A 23,587-nucleotide genomic window follows, 5' to 3' on the forward strand; every position below is an offset into this window, starting at 1 on the left:
GCTATCGATTCAGACCCAAAATGAGCCACGAGTGTATCCCCACTTGGATCGTTTTGTGACCTGCTAATGTCCATGTATGCCAGGCCGTCCGTGTAAATAACAATTTGTTCTTAAGTGACCTGCCTGGTAAAATAAAGGTTAAATAAAAATAAAATAATGTCCCATGTAATGTTTCAGACACATCTGTCTCCTCTCACTCAGAACAGCAGCTATTACACCAATACTCAAAAATCCTGGTGCAGATCACATCTATCTCAACAACTTCTGCCCCATCTCTAACCTTCCAATCCTCTCCAAAGTTTGGATGCCGACTCTGGACTACTAACAATCCTCATCCTTCTCCACCTCAGCTTTTGATACTGTCTCCCATCCACTTCTCCTGAACCGCTTGACTTCCTTGGGGGTCACTGGTCCTGACATCCGACCTCACTGGGAGACAACAGTTTGTCCAGCTTAAACGCCATCAGTACGGGCTAGCTGCAGTTACATACAAAGGATCAGTGCTGGGTCCACTTTTATTCATTACCTATCTCCTTCCACTTGGCCGAATAACGCGTCACCACCACATCGATTTACACTGCTATGCTGATGACATTCAGTTACACATCTCATCCAAACCCACTGACCCACCTGCCCCCTACCTCCACCAGCTGCCTCAATGACATCAATACCTGGATGCCCACTAACTTTCTAAAACTCAACGGGAAGAAAACAGAAGTCATGCTCATCGGTTCAAAATCCACCCTGTCCAAAGTACCTAATTTCAAGTCCCAATATAAAAGCCTTGGTGTCAGGTTAGCTTTCCAAACCAGAGCACTAGGGAATGAATTTTAGTCTCTTCTTTGGTACATCACTTACCCATGAAACAGCTAGTTTTCATTCTCACTGAAACCAATGGATGTCAATGGAAACCAATGGTGCTAATAATGTTAATAAATCAGATTCTAAGCAACTGAACATCCAGGGTAGAGCTCTTCTGTCATTGCAATTAGCAATAAGAAATTACTTGAAATTACTCTCTACTATGAAAACTCTACTCATTTTCTCCATCACCTCTAACCTTCCATGCCATCTGTCTCTGTCATTGTCTCTAGTATGACAGAGTTGGAGAAGGACATCGGGAATCTGAGATCTGGTCTGAAGAGTGTTGAGGCGGTAAGAGAGCTCGGTAGAAACCCTGATAATGTAGATACTGCTAATGTTGTTTGAAAATCTCTTAATTACAATATTGTATTGTTTTTTATTTGAATCGAAAGTTGACCTGGTCTTAAAGGAAAAGTCCAGCCTAGATACTAAGCAACATGTTGACGCCTGTTCACTGGGGGTTGTCGAAAGGCATTCTGGGAAATGTGCAAAATCATTAACCAATCATTAATCATTAAGTAGAGGTAGACGCGGCAGGTTGAGGGAAAGGGAGTGCACCAAAAAAGTAAATTACAACACTTTGTCACAAAATAACTCATGGAATGCATTGAACATCACAAATTAATGATATCTAACAGTGTAAGAGGTTCCGAGGGTGGACTTTTTTCTTTAATGTTCTCAGTAATTTTTTCTTTAATGTAAGTTTGAGTAAGTTTAATAAACCCATTCAAAACCCATTGTAAAACTTCAGTAAAACATGTTTTTCAAAATTCCTGAAAAGATAAAATGTTTAAATACAGAATACAGAAAATATTCAAAATCTGTGTCAGTGTATCTGTATGTTGGTCTAACTGCATGTTGGTCTGTGTGTGTAAATGTTCATTCTCTTCCTACCAGGAGCTGCAGTACCAGCAGGGTCGCTCCTCTGAGGGTGCTTCTGATAAGTTTGTCTCTGTGGTGAGCCAGTTTGTCACTGTGGCCTCCTTCAGCTTCTCTGATGTAGAAGAGTCATTCAACGAAGCAAAAGAGCTGGTGAGTGGACAAAGTTGATAATTGATATATATTATCCAGATGAATTTTGTCCCATTTGCTCATCCTCATCTCTGCTGAAAGCAATATTACCCGTCTCCATCTCCATTGCCTTAAAAATGATCAACTTTTGGTGAAAATCCAACATGTGGAACTGGCATATCTTGACAATTGCATAGTGATGGCGGAGTGCCATCTAGTTTATTATGTAATTAATGAATTAACCCCCAACCTCAGATTAGAAAGTGAAATTCACTGAAATCACTGGTGCACTGGGTAGAAGTGTATAAGGTCAACATTTTACAATTTGTCCCTTAATTATTTAGCAAAGTAAAACTTGAAGCTTGCGCAGAAAAGGTATTCAAAGAAACTTGAAATTGTGCAACAATGAGAAGATTAAGGAAAGTAAATTCCACACCAAATGAAATTATGGCTGAAGTTACTGAGAGTTCGATTCACACAGGATTAGTATTATCAGGGCATCTGTCAAATACAGTGGGTAATTTGCGGTGGAATTTTTACTTTACAAATTACAGACATGGCAGATTCACATGGGATTAAAATCATTGACATACCCAGGTAATATTATTCCTGTGCGAACAGGGCTTTAGTCACAGTGATGGGCTTACATTAGCAGTATTGCCGCTTGCAAATTACAAATTGATTTGCAAGCTGTTCCCTGATGTCCTCAAGTAAATCGAAAGTCTAAAAATAATTTATTCTTATGTTCTTGTATTTGAGAATTGCATTCTCTCCCTCTCATTTCCTCTCTCTCCTGTTTGTCCCTACCTTGATCTCTCTCTCCCTAACTCATCTTCCACCCGTCACTCTTTCTCTCTCTTTCCCATCAGTTTCGACAGGCGCTGAGACACTTCGGAGAGGACTCGTCTAAGCTGCAGCCCGATGAGTTCTTTGGGATCTTCGATGCTTTCCTCACAGCCTTCTCAGAGGCGAAGCAGGACAACGAGAACATGAGGAGGCGCAAGGAGGAAGAGGAGAGGCGGGCGCTCATGGAGGCGCAAGTTAGAAAACATATACATATACTCTAGCACATGATCAGCACACATATGACCATTTACGCAGACACACCTATAAATCATAATTTAAAGGGATGAGGGATGCATAAACATTTTTAACTTTTTCACCAGGTATCTGTCACCTAGTGGTTGAACAAATGAAAACTAGCTAACCTGGTTACATGCTTGCCAGCTGTAAGCATCTTGGCAAGTAATGGACCAAGTATTAATGTTTTTCCATGTCAGACAACATCCCTAATGTTTTAGCAACACCACGTATTGACAAGACCCAGGGTTTGGAATTAGAAAATGTTACAAGTAATTTGTTTACAGTCTTGGATAACATCATGACTACTGAGTGAGTTATTATAATGCAATCGACATGCAATGATTATTGTAAAAACATAAGATCAAATCACTAATAATAGCTCACTACTACAGCTTAACTAATGTTTAATGCTTCCACAAGCAATTTGAATTGCATAGAAATGTGAAATGGAAAAATCAGTCTTCCGATATAACTTCAGTGAAAACTTTAAGCATCAGGAGATCGGCAAATACTGCAGGCTTTTGCACAACAGCACAATATTTTCTATAATTAGCTTGTCCTGCTAATTAGGTTATTACCAATAGCACTGTTTATTTCAATGAGGGGTGCAAATGCTAACAAGGTTAACAATGCTAACAACCATTTTTATGGTAACTGAAGTTTTAAGTTTGTGTAGAGCCCCATTAGCTGGCAGCAAGGTGACAGCTATCTCTCCAGGGGTTCGAATACAAACGCAGTGCAATCACAAAGTAAAAGCCCTAGTCTCTGATTCAAAATAAAAATACAAATACAATAAATGTAGTAAGAATGTGTGGAAATCTGATTGACTGTTGTCGTCCGATGACCGTAAAAAGTTTAACCATGGCCAACTTTTCTCGGTCAACAAGCTTGTTGACTGTCCACACATCAACCGAGTTTCCATGGCCGCTCAGCTCTATAGGAAATGAATGGACGCCCGGTGACTTGTTGATAGTGTTGCTCACTCTGTGAACATATGGTAAAAATGTACAAATGTCTCCTATCCATCTATCCTCATACCGACTCTCACCTGCCTCCCTCTCTTCCTCTCCTCCAGCTGAAGCAGAGAGACAGAGAGCAGAAGGCGAGGAAAGCCAAAGCGAGCGGAGGAACAGAGGAGGGCGGGGAGTTCGACGACCTGGTGTCCGCCCTGCGGTCCGGAGAGGTGTTCGACAAGGACCTGTCCAAGATGAAACTGAACCGGCGAAAACAGAACTCGGCGCAACAGAAACAGAACTCGGGCAACAGCAGCCGAGAGAGACCAGCCAGCAAATTAAACCACTAACAGGACGGTTGGCTCTGTCTTGCGGAGTTGTGAAGATGTCTTGGTGGATAGACGCACAGAAAACCTGGGACATAAAGAGATCAAAGGGAGCACATAAGGAAGAGAACAAACGTCTTGGGAACATTTGTAGTTCTGTTGGTACTGTGGAAGTGCAACTCATACATTTGGACTTTGGTCTCACAACTCAAATGACAGATGAACTCTAACAGTCCATGTTGACCTGCAGCCCCAAGGAGAAAATATCTGCCACTGGAATGGAACCATGGAAGGCAGAGTCTGCAGGTTTCCATTCCAATCAAACACTCACTGATTATTTCTCTGGTTGATGGTGTGTTAAATATTGAAATCACCTGGACGCTAAGGCTAGAAGACTTTTAAAACTCATAATGAGACAATTATGGAGTGTCCTGGTGGCTCAATTGGCTAAGGCGTATACCATGTAACTGCAATGTTCTGGCCTTGAATCCTGTTCAGGACTTTTGTCACATGTCATCCCCTTCTCTCTCCCAATCTTTCCTGTCTCTCTCCCTACCATTTAATAGAAAAATTGGGAGTAACCTTTTTTGCATTTCACCCTGTTCACATTTTATGTATTGAGATGTCAAATGTTCATGCATGACTGTGACTACTGTGGGCCACTGTAGGTGGTTTGTAGGAGCCAATGACCAGCAGGTGATTCTTTCCAATGTGTTCTGGGTGTGAAAATGGAGGGTTATTTGATCAGAAAACAACCGAGTACACAGCCTGAGGCAGTAGAAAATGTTGGCACCATGCAGCCAGCAGTAGAAGAAAATGCCAACCAACACAAACCACTGGGTCAACAAAAGATAAAACAACCAATATGGTAAAAAGTCAACAGTGGATTTTAGAAGATGGACTGGTTTGGGGACAGAAAGGGAAAACAGTACTCTGTAAGGCCTGCTGCCACTTTCCAGGAGAGGGGGGAAGAAGTTAAAATAAATCTCAGTGGTACAAATTGAGTGTTTATTTGCCTATATGCAATGCAAATGTATTATTTCATAGTTCAATAAAATTGTCCTGGACTTGAGTGGCACTGGACTGTACTGAACTGAACTGAGCAGAAGGTTGTACAATACTGAGTGTAGTGTGTAAACAAAAAGAAGTGGGTAGAGTCTTTATACTTTCCTGTCTGTATAAACCTTCTACTGCACTCTCCCATTGTTTTGTATTGTACTGAAGGTTATATTCATTTGTCTAGTCTAGTTTATTTATCACAGTCTCAAAGGGCTTTACATACCATCATACACGTTGTATACCATACTACATTATACTACATCATATACATACTTAATATAAGAAAGTACAGGTCTGTTGGAGTGTTTTGACATATAACTTGTGCAATAAAGGAGAAATAAAAAAAAAAAAGTAGCAATGAAAGGTGACCTGTGCAGTGTCCAATTTATTCTGTGTTCTGTATGTATTCTGCACAGTGTATTATATGCAGACTTTATAGTCAAAAAATGGACACATATTATGGCATTTGCCATTATTATTATGACATCAAATATTAATCTGGGTGCACTCGCGCTTTTATTTTGAAGGCTGAACGCCCAAACCGGAAGTCTTACTTTCTGGTTATTCTAGATAGCGTAACGCATCTGAAAAGACTACGGACCGCTGCCTACTTCCTGAATTCACGGCAGCAAATGGAAACCATTGCGAACAGTTGGCGAGAAGCAACAAAGATCGCCCCGTGCGTTATTGTTCCGATAAGCACGCGTTATTAAACCAAAGCACCGTCGGCTTTGCTGTGGTCGCATTGCGGGAGCGCTGGTCTGCGGCAATGCTGGAGACTCCAGCGGGCTGTCCGTTTGAAGACATCCAGTATGAAGACATCCAAGTTGAAGTGGTAAATTCACACTCGCAAACAACACCTTGGCATGCAAGGGCGTTAGGTTGCATTTCAGCTCGGGGGGGGGGGACACTCTGGATCAAAGTCACACTGACATACCACTGCATGGGCATAGTAGCATAGCGGCTTCAATGCAACTCTGTTTCCCCCAGTTCATCAGCAAGATTGAAACAATAGATCATTTATTCACATGAGAAAAGTCTGCAGGTATGAGAGAGTATGGGGAATTATTGGTCAGTGTGAAAAGACGTCAAACTGAACCCCGATGTGAAGAGGCAACATGAATCAAAATATGAAACATGGCAGTCTTGTTTGCTGCTGAAACGCCTTTAAAGGCGTTAAAAGGAGTTTCTAACAAGTACAGGAAGGGCTCCATCGTTTAAAGGGGAAGGGGTGTTTGTGGTTTGTCACCAAAACCAACCGCGAAGCTCTGTGCTGCTAAAAACGAAGAGCAAGTAGAAATACAGTGCGTTTGAGGCCGAAATAATTGTGGAGGGGTGGGAAAATGAATCCTTCTCCCAATATGGAAGGGGACATGTCTTCCTGTCTCCCCCCAAATCCACGCCTGTTGTCTTTGTTTTCTCCCTCCAGGTTGTTGGCAGAGGGACATTTGGAGTTGTCTTCAAGGCCAAATGGAAAGGCAAGGATGTAGCCATAAAGACCATTGAGAGTGAAAACGAAAGGAACGCTTTCCATGTCGAGGTACTGCTAGCATCTTTTGTTGTGTCACATTTAGGGATGGGACAATATGCGATACGATTCGATACACGATATGGGGTTCACGATTCAATACGACCACGGTATGATGTAAATATAAGTTCAATGACAAGAAAGTATGACTGTGCAGAATTCTGTTTATTTCTGAGCCACAAATCTTCAATGGCATTAGCTTGCTAGAATGTAAACAAATTAAAAAATAATATATTGCAAATAATATAATTTGGATGGAGAGCTTGTGAAACTGTGATGGTCAAGCCCTCTCATTTGTGATTACTACAGCAGAATAACATGGAGCTAATATCACGATTCATTTTTCTGCCCCACGATATGTATTGTCACATTTTTGCATTGCGATATATTGAATTTCGATATGTTGTCCCATCCCTAGTCACATTTATTTGCATATTTACCAAACCTGGATGCCAGGCTCACTACATAATGCAGACCTGATGCTGCACTTTGTCAGTACATCTTCAAAAATGTCCTCTGTTACAATAATAATTTGACATTCAGAGACATGTCCTCCTGTCCTGACTTCTTGCAACTAGTTGGGGTAAAAGAATCCATATATTTGATGGGTGGAGAAGGTTCCACAACAGAGTTAATTTCCTTTATCTACTAGATCAGTGGTTTTCAATCCTGCGGCCTCATTTATCAACATTGTGCATGTACAAATATGTGCGTAAACCATGCCTCCAACCATTTTTAAGCAAAGAGAGCGATTGATAAATTTGTTCTTATGATTGTGTGTAAATTGTTGCAACAATGTCCCTATGTTGTCTATAATTCCTGTTTTGGCACATGTCTTCAGGTCAAACTGTTTTTAAAAATTTCTGCCTCTTGCCCCTCGTCGTCTGAGCCATGTTCAAGCATAGGGGAGACATCAGTGACATTCCCTGCAGCATTTAAAGGGAAGGTTGTTGCCATATATGGTCCATTAGAGGTGTATCTTTATGTTAATGAGTGGCTGTTCAGCAGCATAATGACGGTTTTTATCAAGGCAGATTACTTACAGGTGTGTGTACGCACATATGCCAATTGTCTTGAAGGTATGAACATTATAAATTTTACTCGTTAAGAGAGAATTTACAATCATTCAATTTCTCTAAAATTGATACCAAGAATGTTAAGGTGCAAGGACTTAACTTATCCACCATCCTTTAAAAAGTTCTATACTTTCCTCAATGTTTGTGCTATCGATTATTGCAAGAGTAAGTATTACTTTTTTTCTGATACTGGATTACTTATTTTGCAAGGCAACTCTTCATTCACTCGTGTGGATTAAAGTCATCATCCTGATTTGGGGGGATAATAAAACAGCAACACATAGTTGGACATTTAGAGACATGTTCTCCTGTCCTGACTTAATGAGATACGATTAATTGGAGTCAACAAACACCCTATATTTTGATGGGTGAAGAAGGTTCTTGTTTTATTTATCTCTTAGAAGTGAAACTCCTTAACAATCTTTGTACAGAAGTCTTCCCAAAATGTATATAGTCCAAAAGGTCTGGATTGTGGATTTAAAGGTAAACTCAGGGAAACGATTCCATAGCAGGAACTGCCAAAGCACAGCGGTTGGAGCATTACAACTTGCACAACTAGTTTTTGATCTATGCAGAATCTCAATGTGAATTTGGTTGTTGCAGCAGCAAAAGTTACAGGATTCAGCAGGGGAAAAATGACAAATAGAATGTGAAATCAGCAGTAAAAACAGTAACAAAAAAAACTGTAAAAAAAAAAGAATGTAAACAATCATGGAGTTACTTTCAACATATATATGCACATGTATTGGTTGGAAATATGGGGGAGGAGTATGGATCACTAACATGTATGGATTAAGCTACAGTTGTTACTGCAGTTACTTACAGTTGTTACATACAGATGTTACTAGTAGTCATAATTGCTTATTTAAATATGTATTACTAAATTAGAAATGTGTGCTATATATACATAACTACACAACAACGTAATCAAGATATAAAAATAATATATATACAGTATGAAATAATGGAACCATTATGAAAATACCATTAATCTATGCAGATTATAACAATGACAGAGATATATGAAAACTGAAGAAGCGAGTATGTGAATTTCCAGCAATATACGTGATGTGCAAAAGTGCGTCGTATGATTTATCATGCTTTGTTTCTGCAACAGTAACTTATTTATTTGTGTCTCTCCACAGCTCCGCCAGCTCTCCCGGGTCAACCACCCCAACATCGTGAAGCTCTATGGCTCCTGTGACAATCCAGTAAGTGAAAGCACTGGGGACTCGGGAGCTGATATCTCATGTATTCTAACACATATCAACGCACTGCTCTAGTGATGCACGGGTTGACTCGTGACCTGTGGGTTGGGCAGGTTAGGGTCAGACAAAATACTGCAGGTGGGGTGCAGGCCTTGAGAAAATAATGTAAGAGCCCTAAAAAGTACCATATATTCATTTAGCTAATTTTCCATATTTTTCCTGTGGCATGTGTGGCAGCTTTTTGCCTGGCAGTTCTTAGTCCAATCTCCAGCAACTGCTGCAAACTATGAAAGTAGCCAGCAAAGGTAATGGTGAAAAAAAAAAGTCATAACACTTGCAAACGATTCAGGAAAACTGCGAAATGGGCAGTAGCATATCTAGGACTTTTTAACTGGGGGGGAATGGCCACCACAATTTGGGGGGGGGTCCAAGGACCATAAGCATAAAAACAAGGTCAAGAGTTTAAAATGAACTATAATGCAATATAGTTGGATTGTTTTTAATCAATTGTGTGTACTGAAGTTTAAAAATGTTCCGAAACAAATTCTTACATGCAGGACAAAGTTCACCTAAATACTCATTGTACTTGTATTGTCCAATGAGGATTTAGGTGAAAACTAGACTCTGGACTGGACTGTGAAATATCTGGAAAAAATGAAACGACACCTATCATACTCTTCAGCACTTCCTTCTGTTTAAAAGGGTGCCTTGGTTAGTTAAAACAACCAAATCTTACATTTCAGGCAATTTCAATGGGTCAATTGGAGTTTAACAGCCAAAGGTGGCTAATCAGATTTCACATTTCTTTGTCTCCGCCCCTGGAAATGGGGAGTTAAAAGTCAAAGAGATACGAAAAACAGCAATAGCAAATGTGTTTGGGTGATGTTGAGAGTCATTAGTTGGATAAAGCAAACAGGTCAACACGTTTTTTTCACTGCAGGGTTAACATGGTTTGTCTTTCAGGTCTGTCTGGTCATGGAGTATGCAGAAGGTGGCTCTCTGTATAATGGTAAGACAGGATATTATATTACGGAATTATACAAAATTTAACCCTAAATTGACTGTATCAAAAGCTGAACAGCATAAACATAAATGTTATTCTGTATTTTGAAGCATTTAGAGGGGGGGAAAGGGGGGAAAATGATATTATATCACTGTACCTGTTTTTTTCCTGTCATCATGCCATGTGGTTTGTTGAGTCATTAACTGGGTTTCCATCCAAGTATTTTTGTGCGAATTTTGATGTATCAAATTAGAAAAGCTGAACGGAAACGGAAAAATGTGCTAAAATAAAAATCGCAATTTTGTTACACTTGCTTGAAAAAAGTTAGTTGTCAATATGCAATAAATAGAGTGGACATGGACTCGGCACGATCGTTAACAAATTATTCAGACTCACTGCACAACACTTCAAAAGTGGATTTGGATGTTGTGAAATTATGGTCTAATTATTAATATCTGTCTACCACCACACCTATATGTGTTGTTTCTGACAACTAACTTCTTCCACTGTGGTTGTATGACCATTAGTTGGTACATTAGAATATCACCAAGTGCATTTCTTTGTTTTCATCTTTGGGGAAAAGCATGAAATATGGGCAACATTAGCTGACAATAAAGAACAACTTGCCCAATCCTAATGAGTTCTTTAAATATTATTAACTTTTTTTGGTGGATGGTTTTTTGACATTCAGGAAGCCGATTTATTGTAAAATTGTATGTAATTTTTGTTTGTTTTTTTGTTTTTTTGCCCCTAAAATTCGATTGACAGTTGGAAACATAGCTAGTGATGTGTCATTGAGGGTCTGTGCCAGTTGCTGTTCATGTCTGTGTTTTTACAGTGTTATCTCTCTCTCCCTCTCTCACACTCACACACACATTCAGTCCTGCATGGTGCTGAGCCGCTGCCCCAGTACACAGCGTCCCATGCCATGAGCTGGTGTCTGCAGTGTGCCGAGGGAGTTGCCTATCTGCATGCCATGAAACCCAAGGCCCTCATACACCGGGACCTCAAACCACCCAAGTAAGGCCCTTTCTGATAAAGCTGAGTTTTAGAGTTTTTGTAAGAACCCTTTGTTGTTCTGTCGTCGTTTTTTCCTTAAAGGAAAAATCCACCCTCGGATCCTCTTCCACTGTTAGATGTAATCAATCTGTGAAGTTCAGTGCATTTCAGGAGTTATTTTGTGATGAAGTGTTGAAATTTACTGTTTTGGTGAACCCACTTTCCCTCAACCTGCCTCGTCTGCTTCTACTTCAGTTAGTGAGTTCCTACGTTTCCCAGAATGCCTTTCAACAACCCCCAGAGAAGGGGCGTGAACTTGTTGCATTCAGCTGTTGGTTTTATGTGTAGGTGGAGAAAGCGATAGCAATAGCATAGTAAGAGCAAGAGAGTGAGTTATGCCCCTTATTCAAAACACAACATGTCTTGTGGCTGCATTGCATTCTGGTCTACTGAAACTACTGTTGGTGGAGAAATTGGTTATCCACAGGAATAATAAAAATACACAACAACATAACAAAATGGGTCCAGAAATGCAAGGCACATTGCCAATTGCAGTTTTTTTTAAACAGTCCTAAAGTGTTTTAGGGTGGATTTTTCCTTTTAAACAACACATCAATCAAAATGTCATAAATCTTTAGTCTCTAAGCCCTATCAAATGTAATATTTCAGCCTGTTGCTTGTGGCGGGTGGCACAGTGCTGAAGATCTGTGACTTTGGAACGGCTTGTGATATCCAGACCCACATGACCAACAACAAAGGCAGCGCAGCCTGGATGGCGCCAGAGGTGTTTGAAGGTAAGCCATGAATAAAGCTTTCAGTTCTTACTCAGTAGCTCAAAACGTGGACAGGTTACAGCAGCATTCATTATTAGAGATATACTGTAGATAAGAATGGTGATGACGCAGCATAAAGGCCACGAAACCCTGTTCAATTTCTATGGCAAAACAATAAATCAACATTTTCTGTGGTTGCTTTTTCTGTCTTCTAATAGTTTACGTGAAATGTATATGGTGTAAATCATTTGTCGTTACCTTTTCATGGCTGTCAAACAACAGCATGATCGTAAAATGTTTTTTTCTTGTCAAAATACGAACACGACTCCTCTTGAACGTAAATTTGCACGTATGTTTGCTAGCTTGTTAGCATTTTGTGACTTCCAGGAAATAAACATTTTAATGATGATGCAGGTCTTTGATAGCCGTGAAAAAAGGTAACGGCAAATTATTTACGCCATATACATTTCACATAAATTATCAGAATACAGAAAAAGCAGCCACAGAAAATGTCTACTACAAGGTGAATGAACTATATACTAGAGCATCAATGGTTTAGTAAGAGCTATGGCATAGACCAACCACTAGAGGGCGTCTGGTGTCATTTAAAAACCCCTCCACCTCTCTCTTTTTATGTTTTGTTCTCATCCTCCGCTAGCTGCTTTAACCAGCAGTTATGTCTTTATCAAAGCCACACTTGAGCCCAGTGTGTACAAACTCAAAGAAAGTAAAGGAGTATCCGTTTCAGTGGAAGGCAGCTGTTTCTACCAGCCAGGAAGATGGAGCTAGCCAAACTAGCATGACAGCAGTTTAGCTGAGACAGTCTCTGCCCTTATGGCCAACGTGACATGAAAGATATAACGGAAAATGACTGGAAGTGATGCTTTTTGTCCATAATTTGCTTTAGCCTTTGTAATTTTCAGCACCCACCAAAAATGTGAGTATTCACAGACGGTTAGCTTAGCCATTATCCTTCACAAGTAGGCCACTGCAAATTTCTTATGTTTGTACTATCAGTCATTTTGCAAGAGTATGTGTTACTTTTTCAAATTCTCATTTTGAAAGTCAACTCTTCATTTACTCATGTTGGGGCTGACTGTGTTCCCATATCACTTCAGAGAGGAAGGCACTGGCAGGAAGTGTTATCATGCTGTATTATGTAAGAGATTTGAAGGCCTGTTAGTGTTGCTATATTCTAAATGTGAGTGTGAAGTATCAGTTTTATCAGCAACAGATTTCAGGTTTTGATAAAAAAAATGACTCTTTCTTGATATGACTCATAAGGCGCACCACGGAGAACAGTACTTTATACATGTAGAAATGTAATGCATGTACAAAAGTTGCCACTCACTGTTGTACCAAGGTTAATTTCAAACTTTTTCAGACCTTTAAGGATCTGCGGATACTCTGTACCTTCTGGCTCAGTGTTGTGATGAAGTTGAAAGTGGCTGAGAGTGTCGCCTAACTGCCTAAAATGCAATGTGTGTGTATGCGACAGGCAGTAACTACAGTGAGAAGTGCGACGTGTTCAGCTGGGGCATCATCCTATGGGAGGTCATCACCCGCAAGAAACCCTTCGACGAGATCGGCGGCTCGGCGTTCTGCATCATGTGGGCCGTCCACAGAGGTCAGCGCTTCAACACCCATGTCTCTGTCTTTCTTACCCATGTTGCTTTAACCATAGAACTTGAATGGACAGAATGGTCCTTCCACTGTTTGCTATGGTAATTTGGCTAGTGCAGCATAAAATGGCGATTATGTAATTTTAAGGGTTAATTGCTATGGTGACAACACAAGTCTGGGCATTAAGGCTGTAAAGTCTGTCACACTTGCTTGAGAACTTGAGCAAAACTTTAGCAAAACTCAACTGAAAGCTAACGTTAGCGACAAGGCTAAGCAAGGTAGCTTTATCAAAGATTTTACTTCTCTCTCTAGCTCTTCTAGTCAACATTAGCATGTTAGCAATCCATGGCAGCAAGGAGACAGAGAAGCTGCTTTGGTTCTCGCTGTAAAACCTCTCACTTCAGTGACTTGCTGTAAATCGGTTTATACAGAAGTTAGCCCAACGGTTTACATAAAAATGGCCGCTGCTCTGATCGTCCAGGAATGACCGTTCTATCCATTCAAGTTCTGTGGTTTTTAACTTCAGTGTTCCCACTGGTCATGGAAGTTCTGGAATTTGAGGGGTGTATTCTGGAAAGTCAGGGGATATCAGGGAATTTTACATGTATTTAAAGGTATTTAATGGTAAGATAAGATGAAAGATGAAACTCCAGCAGAATTCAGCTGGGATAGACAAATAGAATATAAGCTCATAAATATAATATTAAATTCAATTTAAAAAAATTTAAATAAAATGGAAACAGTCCCGTGTCAGTCCAATTATCCACCAATACCCACAGTTTGGAGGCGAGGTGGACGTTCTGCTGTTCACTCACTCGTAACGCTGTATGTTAGGAACAAGTGTTATCGTTAGCAACAGCTTTATGCCAGTTTAGCATTCCAGTCCACACACTGACTGGCTGGCTGGTGTGATGCAGGCACTCGGCCACCTCTGATCAAAGACCTCCCGGAGCCCATAGAGAACCTGATGACCCGCTGCTGGGACAAAGAGCCCTGCCAGAGACCGTCCATGGAGGAGGTGAAGAACACCATGAGCCATCTCATGAAGGTACACTGTCCCATGTGTTGGGAATGTTCAAACTAGTCCAAACTAATCCAACTACACAGGCTATACCCATTCAAAAAATAACAGTATTTATTCAAGATAAGTAGAACTCATTATTTTTCCATCTTATTGTTTTAAAGGTGCTGCTGGTGTAGCATTTTTGCACACCACTGTTACATTGTCAAACTAATTGCGATACCTCGGTTTAGTTACCATAAACAAATGAGACCATGGTGGAGAGGATTGGTAGCCTCTATCTCACACCAGTGGTATTGTTAGTGCTATTGTTTCTCAAAATGAAGACCGCATTTCCCATAAGCCCCGTCACTTCCTCTCCTCCTCTTCCGTCTTTGGCTTTACTGAAGAGGATCAGCATGTTGTAAGTGATTTTTCCTTTCACAAATTCCATCTGTCGTAAACTCTGAAAGCTTTAGCTCTCTGTGCTCTGGAAGAACAGCGCCCTCTTCCTGTTTTGTGCCGTAAAGCAATCCAGCAGATTTCCCTCCAAATCCAACCTTATGGCACAGAATGTAAAATGCAGTGTAGAGGCTGCCAGTCTTCTCGGTGATGGTCTTGTTTGTTTACAGCAATTATGCTAATATCTAAAAATGAATGTGGTAATGATTTGTTGATGTTAAAATGCTGCATGTAGCACCTTTAATGAGTATTCCCTCAAGAAAAAAAGATGCGAAACACATTTCTGGGCAAGGCTTCATGAATCAAGTCAAACTATGATGAGCTCTCTTTAATCTGTTTGTGTGATGTTCACTTTTGATTTTCCACAGTACTTCCCAGGTTCAGATGAACCACTCCAGCTCCCACATCAGTCAGCCAATAGAAGTGGCTCCTCATCAGCCACAAGCACAGGTCACTATAACCTCTACAGCCTAAACTTGTGCATGATCTCAGTTTCTGGCAACTTCAAGAAAATGTCTCTAGTCAACACAGGAAATATGTTAGTCAGGGTGGGCTTCTATCTGCCATTTTGGTTTAATATTTAATGGAAATAATTCAGTTAGTTTGTATTGTGTCTGACAAGTTAAACAAAGGCTACCAGTAGTTATATGCAGAGAGAAAGGCAGTGCAAAAGAACTAGTTTGAGGTATTTATCTTACTTGCTAATGTAGCCAATCAATGTTTAGACAGTGCGTGCTGATATTATAGCATTAGTGTTAGCTAAAGTTGTAAAAATGTACCAGTATTACTCTACTCATAAATGGAATTTTGGAGTTATTTTTATTGTTTTTTCAGTAAAGGTAGTGTTATTCTTTTGTGCAGGCAGCCCACCTTGACTATATAGCGCTGGGTGAATGCCTGGTATATCAGTGTTGCAGCCAGAGAAGGACTATGTTTTCAGACGTCCATCTTTTCCCACTGCAGGGTCGTATGCAGACTACACCATCAACAGTAACAGGACTGAGAACAACATGGAACACAGAAACTCACAAGGCAGAGAGGAAACCCTGAAAAGCACCGAGGCCAAATTTCCACTACAGTTCAAACCTTCAAAGGTAATATAGCCGCAAAATCCTGAGCACAGGACCGTCCAAAGTACAGTGGGACCCGCGGACCAAACTGGGCCGCCAGGGGGTTATAACATATTCTCTTTTGGTCTGTTTTTATACACCTTAATTTGAGGAGGTATTTTGAGATTACCTGTGTAATACATGACTTGTTAACAAGCACTACACTGAACTATGACCGCAGAAGCAAATACCTTCTAATGTTTGTAAACAGTCAATACCTGCTGTATCTTTTCACCCATGATCAAAAACCCGACTTTTTTGCTTGTGGTCCTCCATGTCAAAACCTTTGAGCACAGATGACCAATATTATACATTTCTGAGGCATTTTTAGAGCTATCTCTACACTGTAGGCTGTAATTATTGATCATTTTAATTTTGAATTTTGACTAACATTGAATATTTCAACATTTCAGTGTAACAAACTTTGTTAAAAAATCAACATCAACACTTTTTCAACCAATGCACAAAATTTCCATACATTGTAATCGGTCAACTAAATATGAGATCCCAATAAACCAAAATATTAAGCTTTTTAAAATATATACAAAATGATGAATAAAAAGCCACATTGACATATTTTGAGTTAATGTTATCGTATTTAGTGGTAGAATAATAAAATGCAGGTTCATTGTGCTGTGCTGTCTAGATAGGGTTTTTTTGGGGAATTTTTCAAATATTTGTTGCACTCATTTCAGCTGTTGTTTTGTGTTTCACCTCAGACCGCGACGTTACGAACTGGTCTGTCCAGAGCGTCCAGTGTGGACAGCCAACCAACACGCTCCCAAAGCCCCGCCCACTGCACCAGCCCTTCAGCCAGCATTGGCCAATCAGAGTTGAGGATGATGTTGAGTCCCACAGGTAGGAAACGTCTTGAGGAGGTCTTTTAACACACTGCGAGTGAGCACTTTAGAATGTGACCTGAATGTCGCTGAGGTACAAAACAGGAACCAGTCAGCTCTCAGTGTGGGCATTTACTTTATTTTGTGCTTTTTATCGCGTATATTTTAAATTTTTTTCCCAGTATCTAAACCATAATTATGCTGAGAATAGTTTGTAACACTATTCTCAGCATAATTCAATCTAGCGCTCTGAAAATTCATATTTAATCAGTTCTGACAACTGTACCAACTCCTATTTGTTTTTTATAATCAATTATGAAAAATATCACAGTAGTGCTGAACGTGTGTAACTGTATAAATGTGAAGCAGGGTGTTATTGGAAAATAGCATGCGTGCTCTGTTGTCTCTCCCTGGATAAATAAAGGTGAAAAGTTCAACCCTTATTGTCATATTGTGCTGAGTATGTAACTGTTGCCTTATGGATCTGCTGTATGTTGAATCAGAGCATGGTATTATGAATGATGCTGATGACAAACACATTGGGGACTCGAACTGTAAAAAGTGACATATGGAAGTAGTAAAAAATCGTTATTCCCCTCTGACCTACTTCAGCAAGTTTAGTTCATCAGCCTCTGGTTATAGGCAAAGTAAAAGCTGATCAGTTGTCATTGTCACAGTGCACCACTAAGGGGCGCTACATTGCAACTAGTGTTTTGATCTCCATGGGGTGTGTATGGTGTGTTGTACAGTAGCTCCAATGTTATTCTTTCACAATGAGCAAGATTTGATGATGACAGATTACATGCGTCTACAACTTTTCCTGGAGGCGCAACACCATATAATTGTACCATTGAGTATTCTCATACTGTATGTTGATCCATTTTAATTTAATATCAGTGCCTTGAGTGCCCAATTTAAAGTGTAAGTGTGTGTGTGTGTCCTTAGCTGTCAATGGCTTGGACAGCTCCATTCCCATGGCCTACCTGAAACTGGATCACCAGTTACAGGTAAGTTGAAAATATTTTTTTGCTTGGTTTAGATGATAAAACCTGTCCTTAATAAAAGATACTGTTTCATTGTTTTTACATTGAGACCCTGTGTTGTCTTTCCCTTGAAACGAGTTAATACCTCAGACTGTAGTTCTGTATTTTTATCCATTATCAGGAAATGTGGTAGCGTTATTGGTATCTCAAGGCAAGGATGCTAATGGATCCATGCATGGAAAATGATGCTAATGTCAGTTAAGCCTGATTTCATATCAGTGTAACAAAAATGCTTAGTGTTAATCTGATTAGTCCAGCCGAAGCACTTCACAAATGCTGGATTGGGTATGTGAAAGGTTTTATTCCAAAATACTATAGATAAAGTTTGGATATGAAATTAGCTAATGTTCGTTGTTCACTATTTCAAAATTACAAATTACATTTGCTAAAATCATGTATTTTTTTAAATTATGGACTTAAGAGGGCTAATAACTTCAAAGTGCTGATCTGTTCTGACATTTTTAGCCTCTGGCCCCTTGTCCAAACTCCAAAGAGTCCATGGCTGTGTTTGAGCAGCACTGCAGAATGGCTCAGGAATACCTGAAAGTCCAGACTGAGATCGCTCTTCTTGTTCAGAGGAAGTAAGTCAAGCCACGCTTTGTACTGTATGTAGGGTTGTTCAGTCATGTGTCTTTGTTGGGACTGTCTTGTTGTGCACCTGTTGAAATAAACTCAACGCCCTTCCCAAAGCCTTGAAGATCAGCTTTAAAGGGGTACTTCAACCTTTTGAATGTCCTCAGACATTTGTCACATTGGAGTAAAGTTTTATCCTTCAGTTGCACTAAAATGGCTGGCTGCATTATCATTGGCATTCCTGGTTGAAACCAAAGGGAAGGGATAGCTCAAAGTTGTATTACTTTTAGGGAGTTCAGCTACCCATGACTCCCCTGTCATTTCAATCCTTCCTTTAAAACGTGAAGACCTTTGGACCAATTCCTGTCCATGTAAATGAAACCGGCGGATAGGAATTTGTTCTGATGGTTGACCGAGGCTTTCTCCTGCGCTGTCTGTTCAGGACGGAGCTGATGTCCGAGCTGGAGCAGGACCAGAGGGACCAGCAGACCTCGTCCCGTCTGGTCCAGGAGCACAGCAAGCTGCTGGAGGACCACAGCAACCTGTCCGCCTTCTACCAAGGCCTGAAGAGCAAGCTGGGCCTGATCCAGAATCAGCATCCGCACCACAGCTAGGACAGCAGGGTTGGGCAATAAGCGTACATCCTCCTGTCAACCAATCATCACCACATATCGTCAGTCCCGATGTATTCATCCGGTCGTTGGCTGGTCTTCACCGGCGATGGACTGATCTGCTGCCAGATGGACTCTTTGGTCATGTATTCAAGCCGAATAGCTCAGTTGCTACAGAAAATGTCTGTTCATGTCGCATGCTTTGACACTGGTTACAATACCAGAATTCTGACTGTGTTACCGATACTAACTTTAGTATTTAAAATTTCTACTACTATGATGCCACAGCAACAAGTCAATGTGTTAACTTGACTTGGACAACTTTTCCACACAGCTTTTGATGTTGGTTGGGTGTTTGTCTTTGTTGGCTTAGTAAGTGAAATACTTCCATATTGGGCTCCTGGCAACCAGTTTAGCAGCCGCTTTAAGTGGACTGAGATCCAGTTCAAGACATTGTAGACTGTTTGAATGTTTTCAGCAATTTGACTCCGACTGCTGTCAAGAGCCAGTCTGACGCCTCGGTCTAGTTCTCTTCTTTTAAAGAGTAACTAAACGCCTGACATCTAATGGTGAAAAGTAGGGTACTGAAATGGCCATCTGCTATTGGCTGATCTTTGATGCCAGGTGGCGTCACCACCTGTTGTACTCTATAGAAGGTGACATCACCTGTCACCAAAGACCAGCCAATAGCAGATGACCAGTACCCTTAGTTACTCTTTAGCTCTTCTGATCTAGATACCATCCGCACGCACATGGCATCTGGAGGTGACGTTGAAATGGAATTTTTATCTTGCAGAACACATTTGGGCAACGTCCCCCTGGACTTCTATTGTGCGATAGAGTTGCATTGAGTGCGGCACACTGTAGATCTTTGTCACTCATCCCAATTTGAAGCCTCAGGTGTTTGGCTCTTGTTGCAGATGTCATTCCCCTGAAGGGTTATTAGTATGACTTGCCTTTTGGCCAGTCACTTTTATCTTCACTTTAAATGGCAGAAACGTCTAACTGCAATTGTGATTTGTAATGTCTTTATTTTTATATTCTTCAGTTTTAATCATATTTTTAGCATGTTTTATGAAAAGAGGAAAGACACTGACATTATAGGCCTAATCCTTTTAAAACATTTCATGTGAATTTGACTGTGCTGTTTTACCAAAGGAATTTTCCTTCAGAGACATGTTGCCTTGCTGCCAAAGAAAAGCTTTGTTGGAAGTGTTTGTTGGAAATGGTAATACCCATAAAATCACGAACTTGACAGATTTTTTTTTAATACATTTAATGTCTATTGTATTTTGCGATCACACACAATTAGATGTCACAGAATGCAATTTGGCTCTTTCCCAGAGGTATGAGGACACACAATCAATGGTTTCAGCACCATTCACTGCACTTGTTATTTGGGTTGAAGAAATGTTCAGCATACATTGTTCATAATATTGTATTGGGGGGGGGGCTTTGTTCAACTTTTACAAGGGGATTAGTTTGGTATGGGATTGTTTATTCTCTGTATTTGTTCACAAGTTGCCTTAGAATTTCTCATGTAATGTTCATTGAAGTTATATATTTTTTTCATCTCAGTTAATTTTTCAGAATGCAGTTATTAAGAACACATTTACGAATACCAGAAGTATTTTTCATGTGATTTAAACAAGAACAGACTGCAATTACATCCTTTGTGAAAAGAAAGGTTCTGGTATTTCATTCGTTGTCTTTGCTATAATACTTCTTTCATTGTCAAGTTTGTGTTTTGTCTGAAGGACGGCTCAGTGCCATGACGCTCCACCAGCCATTCACAAGCAGACAGATTATAATGCTGGTGAAGCTATGAGTAAGTGGAGGCACTTGTTCTGCTGTTGGCCTGAAGTGCTTATGTGAAACTACTTGGGCCTAGAAGATTTCCGCAAGGAAGAGCACGCTTTATCACCAAAATGACCAAATCAGAAAACCATGCTGTTCACTAACCGTGCTCAATCAGGCAAGGCCATGCAAATATTGTGCTCAATTCACTAACACTTCACAACACCAACTTCCCCAAAATACTGTTGCACATATAAGATCCTTTGAAAGGTGGCGTCAAGACTTTGCAGAGGGTTTTCCATCCTACAATTTCAGATCAGATCGGAGAACGCTCCAATTATAAAAGGGCTTTAGGACGGAAAAGGTGCCAGCCTTGGTGGATTAATCTTAAAACTGAAGCAATTTATGCTTGCAGTTAATGATGAACTGGCTATTTGCTTGTGTAGTGCTCTTTTCAAGGGCTTGTTTGTGCCACAAATTGATTTGCATTAATTTGTTACTAAGACAAAAAACTCTGCTCTTAGGTCAAGCAACTGTTGTGCAAATACAATGCAATCTTAGTGAATCTGGACCTCAGTCTACCTTAAGGAACATTTTGGCCACTCTGGTGTTCAGTTGATGAGAAATAGTGACTCATTGAATTCACTAAGGTTTCTGGAACTAACAAGCAGACAATAAGTAATATATACAGTATATAGTATAGATATTTTTAGTGTGTGGTTGCTAAAACCAAGAATGTATGTGCAAACAAGTTTTTTCCAGATAAAGCTAAATCAAAAATGTGAGTTTGAAACAGGTAACTGAACTGTAACTCAAAAAAGTTTCATTTTCAAGGTATCTGGGGCTCCTTAAAAAGTCTTAAATCCAGCTATTAGATGTTTTATTTTTTAATCATGTAATGACAGGTTTCTTAGCACTGCATGTCCACTCTTAGATGAATCCAGAACAGGGTTAGTAGTACAATCTGCGTCCTATCTGCTTTAGTAAACACAGTTGGACTTCATGACCCTTTACAATTCATTTCCTGGTGTCCTTTTTCTTATTCTGCCCATTTATAGTTTCACCACTTTTATTAGCTAAGTTAAATCAGAAACAGGCTTGTTTAACCACCTTTGTTTCTTTATTTTGGTTGTTAAATTGGTCATAAATTCAATTCCAGGTAGCGTTAACAAGCTTTTAAAGAGTCTTTCTGAAACCTGCAGATACCCCGATTTCATATCCTAATGCCAAGACATTGTATGCACAGCTGAAACAACTTCTCCTGGCATGTACACAGTGTCTGGTCTGGATCGTGAGCCTTGCTGTCGTCGATGTTGCAGTTGCAGGTTTGTCCTGTCGAGCAGAGCGACACATCAGTGATGACAAGGCTCCGGAGCTCACAGCGTCCCGCTGAGAAAGAGCTTTGTCTGCAGGATGACGGCTAAAACCTCCCACTCGTATGACCAGCTTGTCCAGGCCGTGTCTGGTGAGCTCACCGTCATTCCTGGCATTCCAGCAGCTTCTGTGTATAGGCCGTTAAAGGGGTCGTCCACCCAAATTTCAGAGTTAAAGGGGCCCATCATAGAAATTCAACTTTTCCTCTATTTAAATATGTATATGATCAAATATGTTTAATCAAATCACTGGTGAAATTTTATTTAGTTTGAGCAGTTAAATTTAAAGTTATTGTATTTTCAAAAATCCCCCACAACGCGCCAACGTATCACAACTGGACTTGGCCCTGATTGGCTCCCTAACGAAATTATTACTGAAATCCGTCCAATCAGGCCAGTTTGCAGCATTAGAACTGGAAAGCCTCCACCTCGTTTGAATTACAGGAGATGCTGTTGTCGGCCAATCAGGGTCCAACATTGTGCGGACTTACTCTTCAAATGAATTCAATAAATATCCTTTTAGCTAAACTACACTTATTTGCAAGACATCATGAAGAACATTATTTGTTTTCCTGAGCCGTAGTACATTTGAAAACAAAATCTTGAGAACTGAATACTATGGGAGCTTGGTTTTTGTTGCAGAAGAAAGGTTCAAACACAACTCTGCAAAGTCTGGAAATTAAAAAGGAATTGGCCATTTGGGCCTCGATAATTTTAGAAAATTGCTTGATTGACCCTTATTAATCACATATTTTTATATTTGTTGCTATGAAGAATAATCTCCATATATATAGTGAGAGAGATATGCCATAGTTCATAGAGGCAAGACAACTATCGGTGTAAATCACACTCAACAACAACCAAAATCTTCAAATCAAATCAAAAGTGCATAAGTTAGAAATTGAAACTCTCTAGGAACCCAGAGAAAAGTGGGTGTGCAGATGGGTTTAGATAGGCATTCCAAATTAATTGCAAATTAGCATCTTTCACAAAAATATATATCATTACCTTTTGTAATTTCATGCTCAGTTTATCTTCCATCTTAAAACAAGCCATTTAGCATGGCAAAATTGCTTGGGGACGAGATGAGAGTGTTACTTTGATTTGTTGGCAAATTGGGAAATAAATGAACAAATCAGATGTTTCAGTGAAAGGAAAACACTTGTCATCAACTACATTCATTTCTTCTGGAGGTTTTCGTCTAGTTTTAACCAAAGGACTCAATTCACTTGAATGCAAGTCTGCAGTTTCCATAGCAATGCAGTCGTTTTTTT

The 23,587-nt window shown here is 40.0% G+C and overlaps 2 protein-coding genes across 2 annotated transcripts in view; both read left to right on the plus strand.

Moving 5' to 3' along the window:
• Positions 1-5,636, plus strand: part of daam1a (dishevelled associated activator of morphogenesis 1a) — a 28,934-nt gene extending 23,298 nt beyond the window's left edge. Inside the window, exons 23-26 of the mRNA XM_071927323.2 lie at positions 1,095-1,155; positions 1,762-1,896; positions 2,745-2,915; positions 4,034-5,636. Coding sequence (XP_071783424.1) covers positions 1,095-1,155; positions 1,762-1,896; positions 2,745-2,915; positions 4,034-4,261 — 595 coding nt within the window. The 3' untranslated portion in view covers positions 4,262-5,636. The remainder of the gene's footprint in view (positions 1-1,094; positions 1,156-1,761; positions 1,897-2,744; positions 2,916-4,033) is intronic.
• Positions 5,637-5,926: 290 nt separating this feature from the next.
• Positions 5,927-20,823, plus strand: LOC139933259 (mitogen-activated protein kinase kinase kinase 7-like). The gene is made up of 14 exons (XM_078289667.1): positions 5,927-6,131; positions 6,726-6,836; positions 9,046-9,111; positions 10,072-10,117; positions 10,993-11,131; positions 11,780-11,904; positions 13,382-13,510; positions 14,424-14,554; positions 15,337-15,418; positions 15,932-16,062; positions 16,797-16,935; positions 17,862-17,923; positions 18,425-18,540; positions 18,975-20,823. Exons 1-14 carry the CDS (start codon positions 6,066-6,068, stop codon positions 19,144-19,146), a joined length of 1,515 nt encoding a protein of 504 aa, XP_078145793.1. The 5' UTR covers positions 5,927-6,065; the 3' UTR covers positions 19,147-20,823.
• The last annotated feature ends 2,764 nt before the right edge of the window (positions 20,824-23,587 follow it).

The sequence above is a fragment of the Centroberyx gerrardi genome, chromosome 17 (assembly GCF_048128805.1).
Source record: "Centroberyx gerrardi isolate f3 chromosome 17, fCenGer3.hap1.cur.20231027, whole genome shotgun sequence".
Taxonomy (NCBI): domain Eukaryota; kingdom Metazoa; phylum Chordata; class Actinopteri; order Beryciformes; family Berycidae; genus Centroberyx; species Centroberyx gerrardi.

Excerpts from the sequence above, each read along its gene's own strand:
- LOC139933259 (XM_078289667.1), top strand. The coding sequence starts at position 6,066 with ATGCTGGAGACTCCAGCGGGCTGTCCGTTTGAAGACATCCAGTATGAA. Across the intron at positions 17,924-18,424 it reads AACTGGATCACCAGTTACAG|CCTCTGGCCCCTTGTCCAAA; the intron begins GTAAGTTGAAAA and ends TGACATTTTTAG. Across the intron at positions 18,541-18,974 it reads GCTCTTCTTGTTCAGAGGAA|GACGGAGCTGATGTCCGAGC; the intron begins GTAAGTCAAGCC and ends CTGTCTGTTCAG.